The sequence below is a fragment of the Trifolium pratense genome, linkage group LG7 (genome assembly GCF_020283565.1).
Source record: "Trifolium pratense cultivar HEN17-A07 linkage group LG7, ARS_RC_1.1, whole genome shotgun sequence".
Taxonomy (NCBI): Eukaryota; Viridiplantae; Streptophyta; class Magnoliopsida; order Fabales; family Fabaceae; genus Trifolium; species Trifolium pratense.
Genome location: NC_060065.1, coordinates 11221382 through 11242638, shown reverse-complemented (window position 1 = coordinate 11242638; position 21257 = coordinate 11221382). Strand labels below are relative to the sequence as shown.

The window sequence follows — 21257 nt, the reverse complement described above, 5'->3', positions numbered from 1 at the left end:
GTAATATATGAGTAGAAATATAGGTGCCCGTTGGAATTATAAAAAATAAACACTTGTATTAATTAATGAATAGAAATATAGGTCTCCATAGAAATTACTACCCCGTCCCTAAATATAAAACTCTCATGAGATTTTTATATCCCTCTTTATAAGACACCTTCCAAAGGACAACCAAGGACAAATATTGTCCCGGATAGAGATTATATAAAGGTAGGCACGCATATTATGAATAGATGGATAGAAATATTGGTCCACGTAAAAATTATAATAAAATAGACACACATATTATATATGAGTAGAAATATAGATTCCCTTAAAAAATATAGGCCTCCATAGAAATACAGGTCTCGTTGAAATTATAGAAAATAGACACTTATGTTAATTAATTAATATATGAGTATAAATATGGATCTCATCACGTTTTGATCCCCCGCAACTGCGATCAGGAGGGACTGAAATCACTTGATGCCAGAACTGACCCTCGAACCAGATTAAACTGGTGGTGAAAAAAAAAATAATTTTTTTTGAACAAGCCAAAATGAGATATTTATATAAACAAAAGTCTACTCAGCACAAGACGTACCAAGGAAGACTAAGTAACGTTACAAAAAAGTCAAAATACAAGGACCAAAAGAAACTATACAAAACCCAAACAAAGCATAGGACTAGACCACCAACTATGGCAGTTCAAAGCTAAAGTACTACTCGTCACTTTCAACCACCTAAAAGAAAAAGTCTTGATCTTGTCCAACATATGATGCACTGTGTTTGCTGAGCCTCTGAATAAACTGGAATTTCTTTCGGTCCACATAATCCACACACAAGCCAGCCATATAAGCTGCATGAAAGAACGTCGTGCTCGAAGTGAAAAAAAATAAAAATAAAAATAAAAAAATAAATAATAATAATATAGATCTCATAAAAATTACTACATCCGTTCTAAATATAAGATTTATTTTTTCTCGATTTGTGCGTGTCATCCTTGCGCAGAGATCATGCTAATCTTCTCTGTATCGTTCCAATTTTATCGGTAAACATACAATCAATTTAAATAATAATAATAATTTGATAATTATAGAAAAAAGAATTATTATTTTACAATTAGTTGAATTTCCCTTAAATTGAAATGTGTCAAATTTTCACCTATGGCAAGCAAGAGCGGTAAGAAATTTTATTATGTATCTCTCTTATGATTATAAGTTAATTTTTTAAAACCCATTTGGGTTGGTACGGTGAAATTGATTTGAGACTTGAAAGTGTGCTCCTGCTTAAAGTTTCAGGTTTAATTTTCTCTGATGCCAATTTGAGTGGTTTATTTAACTTAAAAAAAGAAGTTAATTTCCCTAAAAAAAATTATAAGCTTCTGTAATTTATGGACTTGGATTTGATGCAGGAATTGCATTATGCAGTTACTCTCATTTTAACCATCTAATTTAAAATTAACGATTAAAATTAATTTTATTAATTAATATAATTTGAACTGTTGGATCTAAAATTAAAGGGTAAGGTTAAGTTGTAATGAGTAATTTATTAACCTTTCTAAAAGACTCGCTGTAGATTCTCATCTTTCGTACAGTCAATGATGCGAATATTTGGCTATCCAATGAGATTCACACAAAGTGACTTCTATTTTGGACACTCGAATCCAAAGAATATCAAGTCCCGATTTCCAGTACAATTGGCATTAAAAAATTAAAAAAGAAAATTAACACACACGACACAACAATAATATTAATGCAAAAAAATAATACTATTATAATAATAATAATAATAATGCAAGCTCAAATAAAATAAAATGAAAAAGATTGGTATAGCCTGGTGTATAGTACTGTAATTTGAAAAAGAAATGTTTAACGTGAGATTTCATTTCTAGTTAATCATTAACATCACTCTTATCATCTCATAAATCAACGGTTCAGATTCATTCCTCAGTCTTGGGCTCTTGTTTTATCCCCCCCTTACCTTCACTCTTTTCTTCCCTCACTCTCTCTCTCTCTGGAAAAAACCTTCTTCATCAATCTTCTTTCTTTTTCTACTTTTTCAAGCTAAGTAGTAGTAACAAAGAAAAGAAGAAAAAGTAAGAAGATGATGTTAGGAAAAAGACCTCGTCCTCCAATGAAAAGAACAACAAGCTTGTCAGAAATAACCTTCGATCTGAACACAGTAATTACTGCAGAGGATGACCCTAACAATAATAACAACCTCTTCAACAACCTTCATGGACCTGCAGGTGTTGGTCCGTACGGACTATATCCACCAACTTCACCTGGAATCAACGGTTCAGATCAGAGCAGGGGTTTGCCCACAGTTTCACCTAGAAATCATAGAAGAAATTCCTGTGACATGACTCACCCTGATTTTTTGCGCTCTTGCTTTCTCTGTAAACGCCGTTTGGTTCCTGGCCGTGATATCTACATGTACAAGTATACCATACTCTCTCTATCTCTCTCATATATATTATATATAAAATAATTACACATAAATATAGATCGACAACAAACTGCGCTGCTAAATAATAGGTGTAGAGAAGTGAAAATTTCCGAGCTCGAATCTTAAACCTCCACCGACTATATCAAACGTTTCTCTAGTTTGTTAGTATCTATGTTGTGCTTAGGATACTAAAATTTGGTCTATTTCTCGATTTGCGTCTATGTGTATATTAATTTTCTCCGTATCGTTTCAATTTTATTAATTGTAATTTTGATATGTAGTTTTTTATTATTAATACTTTTATTAATATGTGGAAATTGTAGGGGAGATAGTGCTTTTTGCAGTCTAGAGTGTCGTCAACAACAGATGAATCAAGATGAGAAGAAGGATAAGTGTTGTGTGGTATCATCAAAGAAAAAACTTGTGGTTACGGCTGGGTCTCAAGTTACCACAAATTTGTAACATAATATCCAAACAAGGATTTATTGATGGCATGCAATAATAATTAGCCATGTGTCCGTAAATTATTATTTAAATATGTTAAATATTTATATTTACCCAGCTTCCTCTTTTTCTCTATGATGATGATCTCTTGGGATTTTTTTTGTCCTTTTGTTCTGGCTTTGTAATTTTCATCTTGGCTAGAGTGGTTAATTATCCACTCTTCTTTGCTTGTTAGTATAGTAGGCCAGTATTTTTGAAGAAAAGGTTCGGTTGTATTTTCCATTGGATTTTGGATCATAATATGTATAAAGAAGAAGAAAAAAAAATTAATATTGTAATTCATATTTCATGTAGCCAGTTTATGTAGTTAATGAGTTTATTGCTGAATCATTTGAAAAAATTCGAGTTTAAGTTACCAAAATAAATTTCTGTTAGACTTTATTTTCATTTCGATTGATCAAACTTTAAATTATTATGACACTTTCTCGTGGAAAGAGAGGGTTAAGAAAAAAAAACTTACATTAGTGACCAATATTTTTTTTTGAAGGATACATTAGTGACCAATATTAAGAGGAATGTATTCACATCTTAGCAATTTTCAATGGTGGATTGTTCACTTATATTTTGTGTAGAAATCAAGGATAGTGATGGGTTTAGGAAGTCTTTATATGGTGTCATCACTCCAATGATCTTCTTTCCTTTTTCTTGTGAGTTGAGAGTTAATTAACAATATTTTTTTTTTTTTATATTTAACAGGTAAGTTGCGTAATCGTCCTGACCCCAAATTTTTAATTTAAAGTTTTTATTTTTTTATAATTCTTGTTCAATCAATAATAATAAATCCACATGGTGTGCTTAACACACCGAATCTTTCAGCTATTTATAATTAATATAAGCATGTGTCATAATCTTAATGTTGATGCTTACTTAAGCCTATTATTTTTAAGAAATAATTCATGAACATCCAAATTTCTATGTAGGATTGGGATCAGGCCAGGCCAGACCTTGATAGGTCTGAGCCTGGCCTATCATTTTTTTTAGGCCTGAGCTTGAGCTACGGTCTATCAAATGTTATTTATTTTGGCCTGACTTGAGCATTTTTAAAGTCTGGCCTAGCCTTGTAGCCTATTTAAACGCCTTTGTTACATAAAGGTCTCTATATAGTCTTTTTAAATAGGCTAAACAGACCTTAAAAGCCTATTTCACATTTAAATTTTTATAATTTCTTCAACATTAAGAAAAAGCTAATAAAATGATTAGCACAATAATTAAAAGTTAATAAAATAACAAATATGATTAAATAATAATATATTTTTTGTTTGGCAAAAAAAATATATAAATAACAATAATGATTAAATATAAACAGGCCGGCCTATCAGGCTTTGTAGGCTTTTTTTAGAAGCATGAACCTGACCTATTTATGTAAACAGGCTTTTTTCAAAGCCTAAGCTTGACATTTTTAATAAACAGGCCAGACCAGGCCAGACTTACACAGGTCAGGCCGAAGGCGCCTGTAGGCCGCCTGACCTATTCCCAACCCTATTTCTATGTACTGTGTTTTTCGTTCTTTTCTTATATATAGAATGTGTGTAAATTATTTTACCCAAACAAAAAGTGTATATTATAAACAGGTGGTAGATATTATAAAGATATTTCAGTTGGTAAAACTTTGTTGTTAGAGTTCATTAGGTTTGATCGACATGTTATTTCATTAGGTTTGATACAAAGTGAGATTGAACACAATATTTTAAGGCAATAAGTTATGGATTCTCTCACTTTAACACACTTGACATAACATCTTTCTCAAGTGTGAGTATATATGTGATCAACCACTGGGAAATCTCTCTTGCTCCTCATCAAGTCGAACCGGAATATGATATTAATTAATGTTGGATCATGATGAGAGAGCTTCACTATATAGGTTGAGTTATCACACTAGAGCAGCCGGATAATTGATGTTGGGCACCACATCTTCACAAAAAATCATTAGACATTAATTGAATCTATTGATCATCTCACTTATGTTACTCATTGAATTTGTGAATACTCTTACTAATATGTTGTTCAACATTAACTCATCTCCTTTACAAAAAAAGAAAATCAACTCGTCTATCTAATGTATGGAATTTTAATTCACACTTGACACACTAGTACAAAAATACCTTTGTAGCAGAGGTTCTTAAGTCAGCTTGCCCGCCACCTGACCTAAAAAACAATGTGGTGGCAATTCCGTAATAATTTTAACTTTATTAGGTCGGTTCCGTTTTGAACCGACTTAACATAGATTAAAAAATATTAAATTTGAATAAAATCCCTTAAGTCGCGTGTGTGTTGGCTAACTGACCTAAGAAACATTTTTATTAAGTCAGGTGTCTCTTACCTGACCTAAAAGGGCCTATTTATTTTTTATAAGTTAAATTTTTATGTGTACTAGGAGAGAATTGAACCCGTACCGTTAATATATATATAAAAAATCCTAATAATACTTTATGAAAAAAAAAATACTTAATAGAAAAATTTGTCAAAAACCCTTCACTATTCACACAGTGCAAACGATCTGCTTCTTGACAACGAGAGAACAATCTTCTTCTTTTTCTGCAAATAATAATCTCTCTACAATCAAACTCATTCTTTCTCTTCGTTAACTACTTGTTAGTTTGAATATAATAGAAATTAATTAAACTATACTTGTTATGTGATACTTTGATATAATTCTCTTAAGGTTTTGAAATTTCGTGTGTGGAATAATAATTCAAGAAAAATACTTCCTTATGTTGTGCTTATATTCTTGTGCCTAGGCAAGAATGTCTCATAATTCAAATAATCTTGCTTTGACTAACATTGGTGGAACTACTTGTTTGAACACCAAGGTTACACACCAAATTGAATGGTTTGCTTCTTTAGTATAGAAATTTCAAGCACACATCAACTTGAATGGGCTTACTAAGGGTGCTAGTATAGTTGAAGTGGCATTATATATACTTTTTTTTTTGAGGTTGGCATTAAATATACTTACAATTGAAAGATTGGTGTACATTTTATTTTAACTTTTACATTTCAGAATTGGTTCAGGAACAATTATGGTAGGTGCCCATCTTATTACATGGAATGTTGCAGACAGTTGTTGAGCGGTATGATGTTAATTTGGACAAGTTTTTAATTTTATTTATCATTGCTATTTGAATTAAGATTCATGTATGTTTCCTTTTGGATTGAATGTGTCACTAGAATTTTTGTCTATATTAGTTATTTTTTTTACAAATTCAATATTTAGTTGCGTGTTTCTCATGCTAAGATAGTTTCTCAGATGTTTAAGACTTTGTTGGGTTTACTATCTGTTAAATTTCTTTTTGAGATTTCTACTGTTTATTGCCTTGATGTCATCTTTAATAATTCTTTTAAGATGCATCTGAAGTTGCAGAGGACATTAAGGTTTTAACTTGGGAATGGAGTGCTCATAAATTGAAGGTCGCCCCGTGTTTATATTACGAATGGACTTGGAACCCGGGTATTTGTTTTGAGCGCTGATGAGCTCTGCTGATTTTTTAGCTGCCTTGACAGTCTTGTGGTTTTTTTGCTATCAGAAGAGACTGACTTTTGCTGCTACTGGTTTTTCTCTCTTTCTGTTTGGTGTGTTTTGTGGGAGTGGACTTGGTTTTATTGTTTTGTGTTTCAATTCTTGTTGGTTCCTATCATTTTATCTTGTTTTTCGGTGTTGGTGGGTATTGGTTTGTTTTTAGATGTTCTCTACTGCTTGTTTTCCATGTTCTACCTTGTATCTCCAATTTATGCTACTTCTTATACTATGTATTGTTGGCTTATAATAAAGTTTTGCTGATTCAAAAAAAAAAAAATGCACATGTTGACCATAACCATTGTTTTACAATCTTAAGCAGTTTTTTTTTCAGTTGACTAATCTAATTGGTGAGCTGCTTGATCTGGGAGGCCTACAATATTTAGTAGTTGCAGCCTGAGGTGTGGGTCTGCTGTGTATTTAGTAGATTGGAGGCTTGGTTTGATGTTTAAAGACATTTTGAGGTGGATCATTGTAACTGTCATTGTCCCTTATTTCTTGCTTGTCGGCTGAATGATATGTTTGGCATTAGGCAATCTGATAGGTTCAATTCAGTATCAAAAACAATTAAAAGCAATCAACAGTAATAACAGAGGGAAATTGAGGAAATATTATTATAATATTGTCAACTAGAGTTCAAACGGGATCTAGCTGATAGTACAAAGGGAAATTTTGAAAGAAATAGTACTGAAATAAGGGAATGGCACTTCGAGAGGCCAAATCTCTCCTAGTAGTAGTGACTACAGAAAACTATGCATAAAAACAATGACAGAGAACATTCTGCTATTTAATCAATTGGATCCAGATCTATTTTCTCCTCCTTCGCTGAATAAGGAAACATTCCTACAAGGGAATGATTTGATGTATCCTTATCCTTTTGCCCACGTTTCCTTTTATAGAATCTGTCATAACTATCAATACCTCCCCCTTCAAAATTCTCCTTGACCTCAAGGAGGAATCCAGGAAACTCTTTTCTCATTTTGTCAGCTAACTCCCAAGAGTTCTCAAATTCCGGCAATCCTTCCCATTTGATTAAAACTTCCACTTCTCCTTGGTCATTCCTTCGAGTATCTAAAGCCTCTGCTGGACCAGGTTCTAAGTGCCAATCTTCGTTCATGCAAGCAGGCAAGGGTTGAGGCTCAATGTTAGGAGTTACAACTTTCTTCAATAATGATGCATGAAAAACTGGATGCACCTTAGTGTCTTCAGGCAACTTCAACTTATAGGCTACAGGTCCTATCTTCTGTATCACTTCATAGGGTCCATAGTATCTAGGACTTAGCTTCTGATTAAACCTCTTAGCTAATTTCTTCAATTTATATGGTTGAATTTTCAAATAAACCATATCACCTTCAGTATATTCCACCTCCCTTCTATGCTTATTTGCTTGAGCTCTCATAACGTCTTGGGCCTTCAATAACTGCTCTTGCATCTCCTTCAGCATTACATTCCTTTCAGCTGTCAATCTATTCACTTCTTCCACTGTTGACAGACTTACATCTCCCTTTACTAAGATTGGTGGTGATCTTCCATACAAGGCTTCAAATGGAGTAGTTTTTAGTGACGCATGGTAGTTGGTATTGTACCAGTACTCTGCCCAAGCCAACCACTTAGGCCACTGCTTTGGTTTCAACCTTGTCAAACATCTCAAATAAGTCTCTAAGCACCTATTCACTACCTCAGTTTGGCCATCTGTCTGAGGATGATAAGCACTACTGTACTTCAGCCGTGTTCCTGCCTGTTTGAATAATTCTGACCAGAAATGACTCAAGAAGACCTTATCCCTATCCGACACTATGGAGCTTGGAAACCCATGCAACCTTACCACTTCTCTGATAAACAATTCTGCAATATCTCGGGCAGTATAAGGGTGTTTCACTAGTAAAAAATGGGCATACTTGGTCAACCTATCAACCACTACCATAATTGTATCAATTCCTTGAACCATGGGTAAACCCCCTATGAAATCCATAGAAATATCACTCCATGTTTGTGTAGGTACTGGTAAAGGCTGTAACAGTCCACCTGGGCTTAAGGTTTGATACTTATTCCTTTGACATACTTCGCAGGCTTGCACATAGTCATGTATCTGTTTTCTCATACCTTCCAAATACACCAACTTTGAAATTTTTTTATTAGTCCTGAGAGACCCTGAATGCCCACCAATGGAGGTATCATGAAATTCATGTAATAACCAAGCAATCCTAGGTGATTGTTTTGGAATGACCACCCTACCTTCATGAAATAATCTTCCTCCTTTCAACTGATACCCTGGGTAACTCAAAGGATCACTTATCAAAGCTTGTACCATAGCTTTTAACTTAGCATCAGCTTGTACCTCAGCTTCTAGCCCCTCCCAAGCTTCACACTGAATAGTGGTGATGGCGTTATATTGCATTTTCCTAGACAAGGCATCTGCAGCATTATTTTCTTTCCCAGGTTTATATTTAATTTCAAAATCAAACCCAAGTGATTTTGAAACCCATTTCTGCTGATCCTCTCCCATAGTCCTCTGCTCAGTAATAAACTTTAAACTTTTTTGATCAGTGTGTACCTGAAAATGCCTTCCCATCAAATAGGGTCTCCATTTTTGGATTGCTATTACAATGGCCATCAACTCTCTCTCATAAACTGATTTCTGTTGAGCCTTATCAGATAGTGTCTGACTCATAAAAGATATAGGTCTACCTGCCTGCATAAGCACTGCCCCTATACCTTTACCAGAAGCATCTGTCTCCACTACAAATTCCTTAGTAAAATCTGGCATAGCTAACACTGGAGTGTTGTCATAGCTTGCTTCAAACACTCAAAAGCCTTCAGAGCCTCATCATTCCAATTAAACCCATCTTTCTTCAACAATTGAGTTAAAGGCCAAGCTTTCTTTCCATAGTCCTTAACAAACTTTCTATAATATCCAGTCAAACCCAAAAAACCTCTCAAACCTTTGAGATCCTTGGGAACTGGCCATTTCAACATGTCCTCAATTTTCTTTGGATCAGCTGACACTCCTCTTCCCGATATGAGATGGCCCAGATATTCAACTTTATCCTGGGCAAATGAACATTTCTTTTTGTTAGCAAACAACTGGTGTTTTCTTAAAACCAACAGAATTTCCCTCAAGTGAGTCTGATGATCTTCCTTACTCTTACTGTAAATAAGTATGTCATCAAAAAACACTAAACAAAATTTCCTCAAATAGGGTCTCAATACTTCATTCATTAAGGCCTGAAAGGTTGAAGGAGCATTGGTTAAGCCGAAAGGCATGACCAAATACTCATAGTGACCTTCATGAGTCCGAAAGGCAGTTTTAGCTATGTCTTCCTCCCTCATTCTGATTTGATGATAGCCTGATTTCAAATCTAATTTTGAGAAAATTACAGCTCCCCTAGTTCATCCAGCAACTCTTCAATAATAGGAATAGGAAATTTGTTTGGAATAGTCACCTTATTTAAAGCCCTGTAATCAGTAAAAAATCTCCACCCTCCATCCTTCTTTTTAACAAGCAAAACTGGGCTTGAAAAAGGGCTTGTACTGTGTCTCACTATCCCTACTTGCATCATATCCTTTACTATCTTTTCAATCTCATTTTTTTGATAGAAAGGATATCTATAGGGTCTTAAATTAGGAATGGCAGCATCAGGTTTTAACTGAATAGCATGGTCATAATCTCTGATAAGAGGCAAACCTGATGGCATGTTAAACACATCGTGAAATTCTGCAATGATGTTGTCCCGTTCAGCTAATTTCTCAGCATCTGAACCTTCACCACTGTTACCAGCCACAGTATGCACATAGAATCCCACTCCATCGTTGGACATAGCTTTTATCATAGCTTTCCAAGAAGCCTGCCTATTACACATAGTAGGGTCACCTTGAATTAAGTGCTTCTGACCATCCTTCATCCATTTCAAGCACAAATTTCCAAAATTAGCTTCAATATTTCCCAAGCTCGCCAACCAATCCATCCCCAACACCATTTCAGACCCTCCTAAATCCATTATAAAGAAATGTTGACTGAATTCAACATCTTGTAATTTGAATTTTAGGCCTTCACATACTCCTTGATTTCTCACCTTTTCACCATTCCCGACTTCAATCACATAAGTGGGAGTGTTCACCACGTTCAACCCTAATTCCTCCACCAGCTTGGTAGTTATGAAGTTGCTTGTTGCTCCAGAATCAATGAGGGTCAGCACTTGTCTGTCACCAATCTGTACCCACACCTTGAAGGACTTGTTGGAAGTGAATCCTTCCTTACTTTGTAGGGATAATTTCAAGGTTTTCAATTCAGTTATCTCACTCTCATCCACCTTCTGTTCCTCGTCTACCTCCTCAATCTCCTCTTCTTCACTACTGCCCTCACACAACCTCAACTGCATATGCTTGAATTTGCATATGTGTTCCCTATTCCATTTGTCACCACATTTAAAACATAAACCCTTCTTGCTTCTCTCTTCTAGCTCAGCAGGATTTAGATTCCTACCCCTCCATTTCTCATTAGTGCCTGTACTTCTTCTTTCCACGTCCTTCTTTGCCCCACTAAATTCTCTAGGGTCTTTAAATCTAAAAGTCCCTCCTCTGTCCTTCCATCCTGGCCCTCTTCTCAGCATCACCTCATTCCTCTCCTCAATCAACAGTGCACGATCCATTACTGCATCTAGATCATGACTATCATGTAGCTTTAGTTCTGCTTGAATTTCTTCCTTCAGTCCATTAATAAAAATGGAGTTCAACATGAACCTATCCTCCCTACGCAAGGGTGCTACTGTAACACCCAAACCCGTTATTTAATTAACTCTGCCTTTATAAAATCTTTTTCGAAAATACGCAGCGGAAAAATTGAAAATCTGATTTATAAAGCGCTGGTTTGAATATCACAAACTCCATTCAAAGATAATACTAATACATTTATCTAGTAAAATATTCGAATGAACTAAAAACAAAACCTCGCATCGAACGATGCGTTATTAGTTATACAAACGGATACTTTTCAATGAAAGCTTAAGACCAACAGAGTATACTAAGAGGACTACATGCATATACATATAAAAACCCCTTTTTCCCGTGTCTCAATCAGAGCAGAGCTTCACCATTGCACTCGGACGAGGCTAACATATAACCTGTCAACCTGGACCCCCAAAGGTCCAGCAATTAACACAAAGCAGAGAGTTAGAAAACATAAACATAAATATAAGTGTGAGTAGTATACTACACACTTCACACGCTATCATACATTTCTAACTCACGCACATACATCGTCAAATACGACTACCAATTAATCATTCATTTACAAACACACCAATCAGATAGTTTCACGTCTTCTCGGACACTACCAAAGTGTTCATTTTATAGTCATGACGGACTCTACGCTTGTTCATTTTATAGTCATGACGGACTCTGCTCATATACCAAGACATGGCAACAATCACCGTATTAAACAATTAGTAAATACCAAAGCTTAACACATACGGAAAAACACATTACAATCCAATCAGATAATGTCACATAACAATTATCAAATACATGTGCATTTACCCTAATGCATCTAATGCCAATTATCCAATGTCATGTCATCCCTAGACACGACTAATGCATGTGGTACCAATTGCCTGCATATCCCTTATGGATAAGTTAAACAGTTTTACATCTTGCCGGATTGTTCGGAACTTACCAAACCTTCATATCCCTCATGGATAAGTTAAACAGTTTTACATCTTGCCGGATTGTTCGGAACTTACCAAACCTTCATATCCCTCATGGATAAGTTAAACAGTTTTACATCTTGCCGGATTGTTCGGAACTTACCAAACCTTCATATCCCTCATGGATAAGTTAAACAGTTTTATATCCTGCTGGATAGCAGCTCTAGATCTTAGGGATTCATCTAATCCGATCCTCGGCTTCCTTATGGACTCAAAAATCCATTTAAATCTATTGGAACCCAAGTTTCCAATTTCAACATATATATACATGAATGCATGTATGTTTGCACATATCATCAATATGATATTTCTAGCTCGAAGCTACTCATTATGAATGCGGGAACACAATTCCAACATCTAACACATTAGGATAACACAATATCCTATTACTCAATTCATAACTATTCACATGATAATTATCTCTAACACATTAGGATAACACAATATCCTATTACTCAATTCATAACTATTCACATGATAATTATCTGCATAACCATTTTTATACACATAAGGTTTCATTTACACTTATGTCATAAAACACACATCATTTCCTTAACATTGTAAATTAATGCTAAAACATAAACATAGTCACTTGAACTACAAGTCATTGCATACGCGTGCGAATCATATAACGATTAACAATAAGCATTAACAACATCAACATGTATCAACAAACATGTAAGGATACCCTTAAACCATGTTACAAGTGCCTAATTGCACTTAAAACAATTAACAAAAGTTGCAGGTTCAGTACTGTTCGCTGAGCGAATCCAAAGCGAACAGGTAGCGAACTCATTCGCTAAGCGAATCTCAATTCGCTGTAGCGAACTACATCAGAGGATTACAGGTGCATGGCGAACAGGTAGCGAACTCGTAGCGAACTTATTCGCTGCAGCGAACTCCTGTTCGCTAAGCGAACAACACCAGAAAGAAAATCTGTTCTTGAGTTTTCTAAGGCGGTTTAACATTGAATCAACTCAAAAATTCATCCAAACATGTTATAAATTCATATAAACAGCCATTCCAAACATATATGGTATCAAGGAACATTAATCATCCCTTCCAAACATCCAAATACCTCAAATAATCAAAATCATGCCAATTTCTTGCAAAATAAGCAAAGTTGCATAAACATGCAAATCATTGATCAAACATCTACATATTCCCATTTTCAACTCCCCAAAGTTGTTTACCTCATCTACCATGAGTTCACTACACATGTTAGGATCAAAAGAATCCATTTTCCATTAAGAAAATCACCCACAAAACCCACAAGAAAATAGAGTGGAAAGAGTTTGGGAATGGAGGAATCGACATCCTCCCCTCTTTCGAATCACTCACGAATATGTAATCTAACTCTCGTACCTTAGCTCGACGAATCCACAAGCTTGCTCTTCTCTTTCTCTCCCACGAGCTCCTCTCTTCCTCATGAGCTCCTTGCCCTAGCTAAGCTCTTGAACTTCTCATGGATTGTAACTTATGAGACTATTCACCCAAACTTATGCTACTTATAGAGCTCCCATTGTTCTCATGGATCCAAGCCCACTTGGCTTAGGCCCAATGCCTATCCCACGCCCAAAGGCCCAAACAACATAACTTCTCGCTCATTAACTTACGTTCTCGCTAAATGATTATTTGCCGCTTAATAATTTAATTATAAATCACGCCCTCGCGTAATAAAATAATTAAATAACGAATACTAAATTTTGGGTCGTTACAACTCTACCCCCCTTAAAAGATTTTCGCCCTCGAAAATTACCCGACCAAAACACAACTCCGGATAAACTCCCTCATCCGACTTTCTAATTCCAACTTACATTCTAACCAATGGGTTTCCTCATACTACTTTAACCAAAACATACAAAACACTCCATGCAAATTCGCCCATGATGGCGGCAAAGCAATCCTATACGTCACTTTTCCGAATCATTTTACTTCCCTCGGTATTCCTTTATACCATCTCCGGTCAAAATAACACTTCTTCCGGATTCACACCAACACAACATACAAACTCCAAACCAAACCAAGTTTGACAAAATCAGTCAATCCCAATCGACACAATCTCGTCTACTCATCAACAATAGATCAAGGACAGCTAATCCCTTGATTTGTCGATAGATAGTCAACAATCGTGATGATGGCATAAACCATTCTCATCAAACTACTTAAAACTTTCTCTTAACATCTTACGGTACTCGCAGCACCACTCCAAAACAAAACCACTTAACCCAAATACTCCGAAAGACCCTTCCGTTGCATACTTCACAACTTTTCAAATTCCATAAGTTCTTGACTGCGTCGAATCTCACTCCAACCATTCATTCGGTAGCACAACCTCTACACTCATCTGCTGTCTAACTTCTCAAATTTCTTAACACATGCCAAAAATATACTATCCAACCGTCAAATTCCTTTTTCCTTGCAATTCCCCAAATCATTGCGTCGAACATTCAACATAACTGTTTTATTTTCCAAATAATCTCTTATCCAATTTCTGACTTCCTTAACATGACCTTCCCGATATCATTTCCCGTCGAAATATTCTTATCCAAAATATTACCTTAAGTCACTCGTCGACCATCCCACCGTTCACGATGAAAATATCCATAATCATTTATTTCCTTCCCACATGGTATTACTATACTATTCCCATAGATACGATGTGTCCGACATCTCTAATCTCCACCGACTTTTCCATTCCATAAATAATTTTCCAATTGCTACAAAACATCTCTGATACTTACTTCAAGCATCACTTCCAAATTCTCAACGCACAATTTCCAAACACAACAATCACTTATGTGTGAGATAGTCCTTTCCGCAAATTCTTACTTGACATAAGTCGCTTTCTTACGTCTCTCTAATACTCGTGCTCGACACGTTTCCAAAGGCTAACTTTCTTATCCCTAAACATCCAAAGGTAACACTTCGCACTTAGCTTCTCAAATCCTTCCAAGAAATGACCACTCGGTTCAAACATACTCAACCTTTATAAATCCTTCCTAGGCTCTTCTTGATCACCTAGCAATTCTGTATTCAAATCTTAGCTACTATCAAAAGTTGATTTCCAAACAACCATGATCTCCGTCTTGTTGATTCCAACACAACTCTCATCAGATTCCTCTGAAAACTTTTCATCAACAAAGCTTCCATCTTTATCACTCTTCCTCCTCTTTGAGGATGAACCATCAAGTGAAAGACAACCAAACAATGGAACATTCTTGCTACGAGTTCCGCTAGAAACACCACCAGTCCCACTTATCGTAATCGGGTTTTCAGTTCCCTAACCACACCTTCCATCCTTGACATCAATCTCCCACTTAACTTAACCCTCAAGGTACCCACCATTCGCATACTCGTCGTATGATCATCACTAGGTTTTCTTACCCTTGACGCACACGTCTTCCCGTTTCCCAGCAACGGTTTTCACTTAACATTTCAATCTGCTCCATCGTCCCCCAATGGCCACATTCTCCCTACGGCTAAACAACTCCATTCCGACTCACTCCGAAATGATCATCTGATACTTCCTCCAAAGTATTCTCCAAATAAGAACTCCACATCGAACAACGCTACTCAATCTTAAACAATCCACTTCAAGAACATCTCTATTCGTCCTTACTTCTCGCGTTCGAAACATCTTGGAGAGACAAAATCTTCTCCCCCACTTATCTCAAACCCACCTTTACACTTCCACTAGAACATCCGGTGCTCACACCTAACGGTTCTATCGTCTCTAAACATATTCTTCCTAAGAAGAAACTAGTATCGACATCGTTTACACGCATGTCGCATACAAGGGACAAAACCTAACCCACGATACCTAAACACTAACACAAATTCATGCAAGCATTCAAGTAACCTATACTTCTCAAAGTTAGGAAATCAAAACAACACAAGAAAAATGAACATTGCATAGCAATAATTCATATTCACATTCATTCTAGTCCTAGCAAACACAAGAAGACAAGAATCTCACATCTAATCAACTTAGGACAAGACATCAACAAAAATAAAATTCTTGTCTAGCTCCCTCGCTTAGCAAACGCTAGCGAGCTCTCGGCGAGACAAGTCAAAACATTCACAGGACTTAGCAAGACTTAGCGAGACTCAGCGAGGTTCATTCTTCGCCTAGCGAGCACATCCAAAAAATCTGGGTGCTCTGCTACGGTTTTGAACTTACGCTCACTAAACTCTCGTTTTCTCGACTCACTAATCCACAAAATCCAAAACTTCAAGCATATAACATCATTATAAACTTGAAAGCACAATTAGAATCATGCATCAACATTCACGACATAGAATTATGAAATCTTCATGTTTTTACTCATAAAACGCATAGCAATTCAAATGCCTAGTAATCATCTAGCATATGTTATAAACAAACATATAACAACACATATTAGGATCTACTTACATCCTACTCATTTCTCACTCTAGTGAAAAATTCATTTTCACTTACTCAAAAGAAAATAATCTTATGTTTTCAACAAAATCTTCATCACATGCAGTTTTACATCATGCTGGATCATTAACAATACAGTTTTACATCATGTCGGATCATCAACTATTAGCAATAAGCATCTACAAACCAAAAGTTCAAACCACACAAATTTTAAAAACTTTAAGCATAAAAATACTCAACCACTACTTGACTTGATAACTTATAACAATGATAAGTACCAATCGCATCAAGTACACACAACAAGAAAAGACAGACACAACTGGCACACACGCTCACTCGATCTGACTGCACAGAACGGCTCTGATTGACACATAACCCTTACAGTCCGAAGACGACCTGCTCTGATACCACTTTGTAACACCCAAACCCGTTATTTAATTAACTCTGCCTTTATAAAATCTTTTTCGAAAATACGCAGCGGAAAAATTGAAAATCTGATTTATAAAGCGCTGGTTTGAATATCACAAACTCCATTCAAAGATAATACTAATACATTTATCTAGTAAAATATTCGAATGAACTAAAAACAAAACCTCGCATCGAACGATGCGTTATTAGTTATACAAACGGATACTTTTCAATGAAAGCTTAAGACCAACAGAGTATACTAAGAGGACTACATGCATATACATATAAAAACCCCTTTTTCCCGTGTCTCAATCAGAGCAGAGCTTCACCATTGCACTCGGACGAGGCTAACATATAACCTGTCAACCTGGACCCCCAAAGGTCCAGCAATTAACACAAAGCAGAGAGTTAGAAAACATAAACATAAATATAAGTGTGAGTAGTATACTACACACTTCACACGCTATCATACATTTCTAACTCACGCACATACATCGTCAAATACGACTACCAATTAATCATTCATTTACAAACACACCAATCAGATAGTTTCACGTCTTCTCGGACACTACCAAAGTGTTCATTTTATAGTCATGACGGACTCTACGCTTGTTCATTTTATAGTCATGACGGACTCTGCTCATATACCAAGACATGGCAACAATCACCGTATTAAACAATTAGTAAATACCAAAGCTTAACACATACGGAAAAACACATTACAATCCAATCAGATAATGTCACATAACAATTATCAAATACATGTGCATTTACCCTAATGCATCTAATGCCAATTATCCAATGTCATGTCATCCCTAGACACGACTAATGCATGTGGTACCAATTGCCTGCATATCCCTTATGGATAAGTTAAACAGTTTTACATCTTGCCGGATTGTTCGGAACTTACCAAACCTTCATATCCCTCATGGATAAGTTAAACAGTTTTACATCTTGCCGGATTGTTCGGAACTTACCAAACCTTCATATCCCTCATGGATAAGTTAAACAGTTTTACATCTTGCCGGATTGTTCGGAACTTACCAAACCTTCATATCCCTCATGGATAAGTTAAACAGTTTTATATCCTGCTGGATAGCAGCTCTAGATCTTAGGGATTCATCTAATCCGATCCTCGGCTTCCTTATGGACTCAAAAATCCATTTAAATCTATTGGAACCCAAGTTTCCAATTTCAACATATATATACATGAATGCATGTATGTTTGCACATATCATCAATATGATATTTCTAGCTCGAAGCTACTCATTATGAATGCGGGAACACAATTCCAACATCTAACACATTAGGATAACACAATATCCTATTACTCAATTCATAACTATTCACATGATAATTATCTCTAACACATTAGGATAACACAATATCCTATTACTCAATTCATAACTATTCACATGATAATTATCTGCATAACCATTTTTATACACATAAGGTTTCATTTACACTTATGTCATAAAACACACATCATTTCCTTAACATTGTAAATTAATGCTAAAACATAAACATAGTCACTTGAACTACAAGTCATTGCATACGCGTGCGAATCATATAACGATTAACAATAAGCATTAACAACATCAACATGTATCAACAAACATGTAAGGATACCCTTAAACCATGTTACAAGTGCCTAATTGCACTTAAAACAATTAACAAAAGTTGCAGGTTCAGTACTGTTCGCTGAGCGAATCCAAAGCGAACAGGTAGCGAACTCATTCGCTAAGCGAATCTCAATTCGCTGTAGCGAACTACATCAGAGGATTACAGGTGCATGGCGAACAGGTAGCGAACTCGTAGCGAACTTATTCGCTGCAGCGAACTCCTGTTCGCTAAGCGAACAACACCAGAAAGAAAATCTGTTCTTGAGTTTTCTAAGGCGGTTTAACATTGAATCAACTCAAAAATTCATCCAAACATGTTATAAATTCATATAAACAGCCATTCCAAACATATATGGTATCAAGGAACATTAATCATCCCTTCCAAACATCCAAATACCTCAAATAATCAAAATCATGCCAATTTCTTGCAAAATAAGCAAAGTTGCATAAACATGCAAATCATTGATCAAACATCTACATATTCCCATTTTCAACTCCCCAAAGTTGTTTACCTCATCTACCATGAGTTCACTACACATGTTAGGATCAAAAGAATCCATTTTCCATTAAGAAAATCACCCACAAAACCCACAAGAAAATAGAGTGGAAAGAGTTTGGGAATGGAGGAATCGACATCCTCCCCTCTTTCGAATCACTCACGAATATGTAATCTAACTCTCGTACCTTAGCTCGACGAATCCACAAGCTTGCTCTTCTCTTTCTCTCCCACGAGCTCCTCTCTTCCTCATGAGCTCCTTGCCCTAGCTAAGCTCTTGAACTTCTCATGGATTGTAACTTATGAGACTATTCACCCAAACTTATGCTACTTATAGAGCTCCCATTGTTCTCATGGATCCAAGCCCACTTGGCTTAGGCCCAATGCCTATCCCACGCCCAAAGGCCCAAACAACATAACTTCTCGCTCATTAACTTACGTTCTCGCTAAATGATTATTTGCCGCTTAATAATTTAATTATAAATCACGCCCTCGCGTAATAAAATAATTAAATAACGAATACTAAATTTTGGGTCGTTACAGCTACCATCATCTCAAACTTCTCTCTATACTCCATCACAGTCCCCTTTTGTCTTAAACTTAGCAGTGGTCCTAAAGGGTTTTGAATCAACCCTGGTTGGAAACGACGAATCACTGCTTGTTTGAATTCCTCCCAAGTTCGTAACAGTGTCTGCTCCTCCCACCATTGGAACCAGTTCAGGGCCTTGTCTTCCATGGCCAGAATTACTGCATCAACTTTATCCTGGGTACGTACCCCATTCAAACGAAAGTATCGTTCGATTCGAACCAGCCACCCATACGCATCCTCTCCTTTAAACACCGGAATCTCCAAACGTCTCCTTCCTCCAAAAAATCCTGATCCATTTCCACCGTTTTGATGTCGGTGTCGTGGTCGCGATTCTCCCGAAACACCGCTATCATCACTCCCTTCCTCATCACCATGTGGTCGTCCATGATGACGATGACGACGTGGTTGCTCTTGCAGCAACTGTCTCATCTGCTCCAACGTGACCTGAGGACGAGCTTGCAGTTCAGAAACCGCCTGACGGATCTGTTCAACCGTCGTCTCCATGTTATTCATCCTCTGTTCCAGAATGTCAACCCGATTCTCCATGATACTTCCCGTCGTCAAACCAGCCACTATGTAAATGTGAACCAAGGCTCATGATACCAAATTGATAGGTTCAATTCAGTATCAAAAACAATTAAAAGCAATCAACAGTAATAACAGAGGGAAATTGAGGAAATATTATTATAATATTGTCAACTAGAGTTCAAACGGGATCTAGCTGATAGTACAAAGGGAAATTTTGAAAGAAATAGTACTGAAATAAGGGGATGACACTTCGAGAGGCCAAATCTCTCCTAGTAGTAGTGACTACAGAAAACTATGCATAAAAACAATGACAGAGAACATTCTGCTATTTAATCAATTGGATCCAGATCTATTTTCTCCTCCTTCGCTGAATAAGAAAACATTCCTACAAGGGAATGATTTGCTGTATCCTTATCCTTTTGCCCACGTTTCCTTTTATAGAATCTGTCATAACTATCACAATCTCTTACTGTTTGAAGCTTTGCGATGTTGTCTAGCTTTGCGATGCCTGTGACTGACTGTAGTTTTGTGTAGTTTCCTCTGCTACTGTGTTATCTTGCAGGGGTTTTCATTGGTTTTTAGTAGGATGAACTTGTGTTATTTTTGTTTTCATCTACAATGCTAAAACGTGCCCTCTTAGGAAGTTATTTGTGTAAGTTTTGCACATGATCAATTAATTTTAACTTAATTATATTTTATGCCTCAAACTATATTGAACTTTATTAATATTTTAGTTAGGGATTTTTAATATTCTTTCCATTTTTTAGAACAGGACATTTTCTCAAGCATGGTTTATCTCTTCATGGGTTCCAAATGTCATTGTTGCTAAGAAGTAAGAAAACAGAAAATCCACCTCAAGCATTAAGTAAGAAACAATTGTTGATGAGAGATTTGAGGTATCTCTTATGTTACTCTTCTTATTTTAATTATCATTTGATTGTGGTATTATATTGCTATTGCAAGTTTGTACGTAGTTTAATAATGATTAATAGTTTTGTAACATTGTTGATAATGGCATGTGTTAAGTTAAGAGACAAGGTTTGGTGACATTTCTTATCT

General features: G+C 36.1%; 2 protein-coding genes and 1 non-coding gene across 3 annotated transcripts; 1 reads left to right on the top strand and 2 right to left on the bottom strand.

Moving 5' to 3' along the window:
• Positions 1-944: 944 nt before the first annotated feature.
• Positions 945-1049, bottom strand: LOC123900249. The gene has a single exon (XR_006805899.1). It is a non-coding gene; the product is annotated as a U6 spliceosomal RNA (small nuclear RNA).
• A 738-nt stretch (positions 1050-1787) lies between these two features.
• Positions 1788-3216, top strand: LOC123896953 (FCS-Like Zinc finger 5). The gene is made up of 2 exons (XM_045947402.1): positions 1788-2423; positions 2754-3216. The coding sequence occupies exons 1-2, from the start codon at positions 2086-2088 to the stop codon at positions 2890-2892; spliced, it is 477 nt and encodes a 158-aa protein (XP_045803358.1). The 5' UTR covers positions 1788-2085; the 3' UTR covers positions 2893-3216.
• A 6606-nt stretch (positions 3217-9822) lies between these two features.
• Positions 9823-20216, bottom strand: LOC123895842. Its single transcript, XM_045946319.1, has 2 exons — positions 19629-20216; positions 9823-11151 (listed from the first exon to the last, which is right to left on the bottom strand). The coding sequence occupies exons 1-2, from the start codon at positions 20214-20216 to the stop codon at positions 9823-9825; spliced, it is 1917 nt and encodes a 638-aa protein (XP_045802275.1).
• Between the last annotated feature and the right edge of the window lie 1041 nt (positions 20217-21257).

Excerpts from the sequence above, each read along its gene's own strand:
- LOC123896953 (XM_045947402.1), top strand. The coding sequence starts at position 2,086 with ATGATGTTAGGAAAAAGACCTCGTCCTCCAATGAAAAGAACAACAAGC. Across the intron at positions 2,424-2,753 it reads CGTGATATCTACATGTACAA|GGGAGATAGTGCTTTTTGCA; the intron begins GTATACCATACT and ends TGGAAATTGTAG.
- LOC123895842 (XM_045946319.1), bottom strand. The coding sequence starts at position 20,216 with ATGGAGAATCGGGTTGACATTCTGGAACAGAGGATGAATAACATGGAG. Across the intron at positions 11,152-19,628 it reads GAGAGAAGTTTGAGATGATG|GAAGAAATTCAAGCAGAACT; the intron begins GTAGCTGTAACG and ends AATGGACTGAAG.